The sequence below is a fragment of the Gordionus sp. m RMFG-2023 genome, chromosome 1, assembly GCF_954871325.1.
Source record: "Gordionus sp. m RMFG-2023 chromosome 1, tfGorSpeb1-WG-v2, whole genome shotgun sequence".
NCBI classification, from domain to species: Eukaryota; Metazoa; Nematomorpha; class Gordioida; order Chordodea; family Parachordodidae; genus Gordionus; species Gordionus sp. m RMFG-2023.
This window is the reverse complement of record NC_088775.1, coordinates 5,246,825-5,251,226: the sequence shown is the minus strand read 5'-3', so window position 1 is coordinate 5,251,226 and position 4,402 is coordinate 5,246,825. Positions and strand designations below refer to the sequence as shown.

General features: G+C 22.3%; 1 protein-coding gene across 1 annotated transcript; it reads right to left on the bottom strand.

Moving 5' to 3' along the window:
- Nucleotides 1-1,299: 1,299 nt before the first annotated feature.
- LOC135922346 (uncharacterized) lies at nucleotides 1,300-2,215 on the bottom strand. Its single transcript, XM_065456732.1, has 4 exons — nucleotides 2,143-2,215; nucleotides 1,967-2,099; nucleotides 1,636-1,927; nucleotides 1,300-1,598 (listed from the first exon to the last, which is right to left on the bottom strand). The coding sequence occupies exons 1-4, from the start codon at nucleotides 2,198-2,200 to the stop codon at nucleotides 1,458-1,460; spliced, it is 624 nt and encodes a 207-aa protein (XP_065312804.1). The 5' UTR covers nucleotides 2,201-2,215; the 3' UTR covers nucleotides 1,300-1,457.
- Nucleotides 2,216-4,402: the final 2,187 nt, after the last annotated feature.

Below are 4,402 nucleotides of genomic sequence, written 5' to 3'. Positions count from 1 at the left end.
TTAAAACATAAATAAATCTACTAAATTAAATTCATATTAATAAATTTATCAAATTAAACCCTGCAACTTTCAAATAATATTTATTTTTCTTCATAATTATTTTTATATATCCTACTTATTACCGTCTAGCTGGCACCAATTTCTCATAGAGAATCAGAGTTGTACAAAAGATCTTCTTTTGAAGATTGTAAAATTTGAATATCTTTTAATTTTTAAAAATTTTGTCTAACGATCTTTGAAGATCGCTGCGATCAACGATCTTCAAAAATCTTCATGATATTTATTTTTTTACCCCTTTATTAAAAGCCCAGATGTTTTTCAGTTTTCATCAAGGCAGGAGGAGAGGTATAAAAAATAAAAGAAATATTATATTAATAAAATTTAAAATCATCTGGGCTTTTAATAAAGGGGTAAAATAATAAATATCATGAAGATCTTTGAAGATCGTTACACAAAATTTTTAAAAAATAAAAGATCTTCAAATTTTACGATATCTTTGAAGATCTTTTTATTTTGAGCAAATGTACAACTCTGTAGAGAATAATAATTATTTTTATAGATTTAAATATTCATTTATTATATTAATAAGTTAGTGTAGGGTTGATGCTTGGTCATCGCATCTATGGATTGGGTTAATCAGAACCCATTTGGTTGGGTTGATTCTGGCTCATTTTTTCATCCAAAAACTTTACCAAATATCATGCTAATTAGATCCAACCAAACAATTTAACTAAACTAATTCTGCAAATTTTACAATAAAATTTACAACATGTGTTAATTTTTTTTATCAAGATTAAAAAATCTTGCTAATTCAGTAAATTCAATATTATCATCATTTTCCAGGGAAATTACTTTATTGATATATGTACCAAAATTAACTTCAGTTTTTATCTCTACCATAGAAATTTTAAATTATTTTGAAAACTAAATTTTTGCAGATAATATAAATTTCAAAATTAAATTTAAATATATAAAATTGAAAGTATAGAAGTATCCCACTATTTAGCTATTTTCTAAATTAGTAGCGTGCTACTGATATTTTTTTAAGGTAGTGCACAAAAGCTACCACAAAAAGGTAGCGTGATATTTTAACACTGGATAATTTAAAGATAAAAAAAATTAACTAAAATAAACTATTAACAAAAAAAATATAAATTTTATACCATTTATTTTAAAAGTAGTTTAATTATTTTTTAACACAAATTTCCTGAAATATTAAAGACAATCTTAATGTCTGGGGTATGCATTTTTTTTTATTAGAGCTAATAGCCTAGTGATATATTTTATACATGGCTGATATAGAAGTAATAAGTGACATCTATTGATTTTAATTTTATAATACTCATCCAAATATTTAGTACTCCTAAAAAAAGAACTCAGAAATTATGAGTTTATAAATAAAATGATTTAACAAATAAACGTTTTATATGGTTAAAGGAATAATTATTTAAATATTATTAATAATTTTCTAATATATACAACTCATTTTTTGCTTCTTGAATTTTCAGTTTTAATAAATCTTCAGTTAATGGTAATTCATTGTAGGCCTTTATCTTCAATTCAATTTTGTTAATACCATTATCAATAGAATTATAATCCTAATTAAAATAAATATATAATTGGATATAAAATTACCTCTATAAAGGTTAATAAATTCTGAAATTTAATAGGCAAAGTTTTAACATAGCCTAATGTTTCAAGTTCCTCTTGAATTGATTTCCAAATATTTTTAGATTTATTAAAATCCATCTTAAAAAAATCAATTTTTTCTTTATTTTCATTACTTAAAGAATGATTATTTTTATTTAATTCATTGGGCATTTTTGATGTTAAATATGTGCATATATCTTCCAAAAATTCATTTTCACATTTTTCTCTATTGATGGCATGGTATTGCAGAATCATGTTACTTATTTGAGCAAAAAGCCTTATAAAAAAATTATATATATAGAATAAATTAGTTTACAAGTTTTTTGATGGATATCCTATGTCTAATACTGATAAAATATTGATAATATCTTTTAAACTATCTCTTAAATTTGGTGATAGATTTTCATAATTATATTGTAACGTTGATAATATATTTTCAAGTTTAAAATCTTGAAAATATTTTTAAAAAAATAATTAAAGGCATGTTTTTACTTAATTTTTTAATATCATTTATATGTTCTTGACATTTATTTACTACACTTATATTCATTTTAAATTTCGTAAAATATTTGTTCTACATAATTTACCATAAATAAATTAATGTGACAAACCTGTCAGCCATCGATTTATAACATGAATCATGAACATATAAAATAAAAATATAATTAGAAAAATCAAGAGGGTTGGGCAAATTTTCAGAAAATTGTATTCGAATACAGATACAGATACTTTATAAAATTTTGTATTTAAGATACAAGATACATTAGAAAAATTTCAATAAGATATAAGATACAAGATACTTGTATTTTTTTTAAAAAAAAAGTATCTAAGATACAAGATACTCTTTTTTTTAAACTTTAAATAGTCAAAATCAAAATGTATAAAGCTTTATTTTCTTATCTATAATATAAATTTATAAAAAAATATTTAAAATAAATTGTAGAAAATAACAAATTTATTATAAAAGATAATGCGATATTCCATTTAATAATTATATAATTAGTAAATAATAATAAATCAGCATCATAAATCAGCATTTTTTAAAATTATTAATTTTCAAATGATTTATCGTTTAATCTTTGACGATTTGGTCTATTAACCATATCAGCAAAGCTAAATAAGGAGGGTAATATTGTGTTATATTTAATAAATATTTCTTTTATATATTTATAACTATTTAACATATTTATACTGCCTGTCATCTTTCATATAATAGGATCTCTATTTCAATATCATTTATTGAATTATTAGAATTGGATGTGGTACTTTTAAAGCAAAAGTAATCATCTTCAACAATTGAAGATTTTGTTGAAGTATTAATTTCAATATTATTTTTAAAACCAATTAAAACTTCATGTAATAACAAATCCTGAAGGTATTTTTTTTCTTTTTCACCATCAATCCAACGATTTTTAAAATAGGGATGAGAAATAGTTGCCAAAAATGCACTTTTAAAATTGTTATCAAAATCATATATATTTTTAAATCTTTTATTTAAATAATTTTCTAGCAATAGCTAATGGTTTGCAAAATTGTAGATTGGTTTGAATTAAATTTGTAATTTTTTTTAACGACATTTATATTGCAATATTCTTATAAATATTGAATTTCAATATCGCTTAATTTAGGAAATTCTAATTTTTGACATAATTTAGGCATCCCCTTTAAATTTTAATAAACTATGAAGACTATCATACAAACTATTCCATCTAGTGCAACAAGGTGTAACTAATTGTTTTACTAAAACTGCTTTGATAAGTTCTGCAGTTTTAGGCCTATTATTTGCATTCCATAGCTTAGTACATTTAGCTATTGCAGGATGATGAATTTTAGAAATGTCAGGAGAATCCTTAATAGCTCTCTCGACATCTGTTGTGGCAATTAGACTTATAGTATGGCACAAACAATGAATGTGTTGAGGCAATGTTATTGAGGCTTCTTTAGATCCTTAAATAAACAAATAAATAATTTTATTTGAATAAAATTTTTTACTAAATTTACAATATCATAATAAATTTTAAAGAAGTATTAAATAATACTTTCAATGATTTCGAATTCTATACATTCATCATCATTAATGTCAAAGTCATTCTCTACAGCTTCCATAGAATATCCAAACTCCTTGAAAGCTTTCTTAAAGTTAGAGCCGTTATCGTAACAGTTGCTATAACCTTTTCGTCAATACCAAAGTCACGATGAATTTCTTTATTATGATCATCTTGAAGTACTTCAAAAAATTTGCCATTAAGTATGATTAGTTTAAATTTATTGTTATAATTTTCGGTTGAAGAATCATCTGAAGACGAAGATAAACATATTATTCTATTTTCTTCTTCCATAATTTTAAAATAGACAGATATAAAACGATTTAAATATGGTAGTTCTAATTGTTAGCAAATTGCTATATGACGACCAACGTCATATATCAAAAATTATCTTAAAATATCTAAATTTTGATTAAATTTTTAATTTAAATCTTAAAACAGTATCATTTTAAATTTTAATACTATTTAAATTAACCAATATAAATTTTTTTTAAAGTATCTGTATCTTTTTGAATACAAAGCGTTAAGATACAAATATTTTTAAATAATATGTATCTTAGATGCTGGATACAAGATACTTTCCAAAATTTAAAAAAAGATACAAGATACAAATATCCGCAATGCTGCCCAACCTTGAAAATCAATATATTATTATGTTTCCAAATAGATTTGATACCAGATATATTTCTGTTATATTAATTTATTAA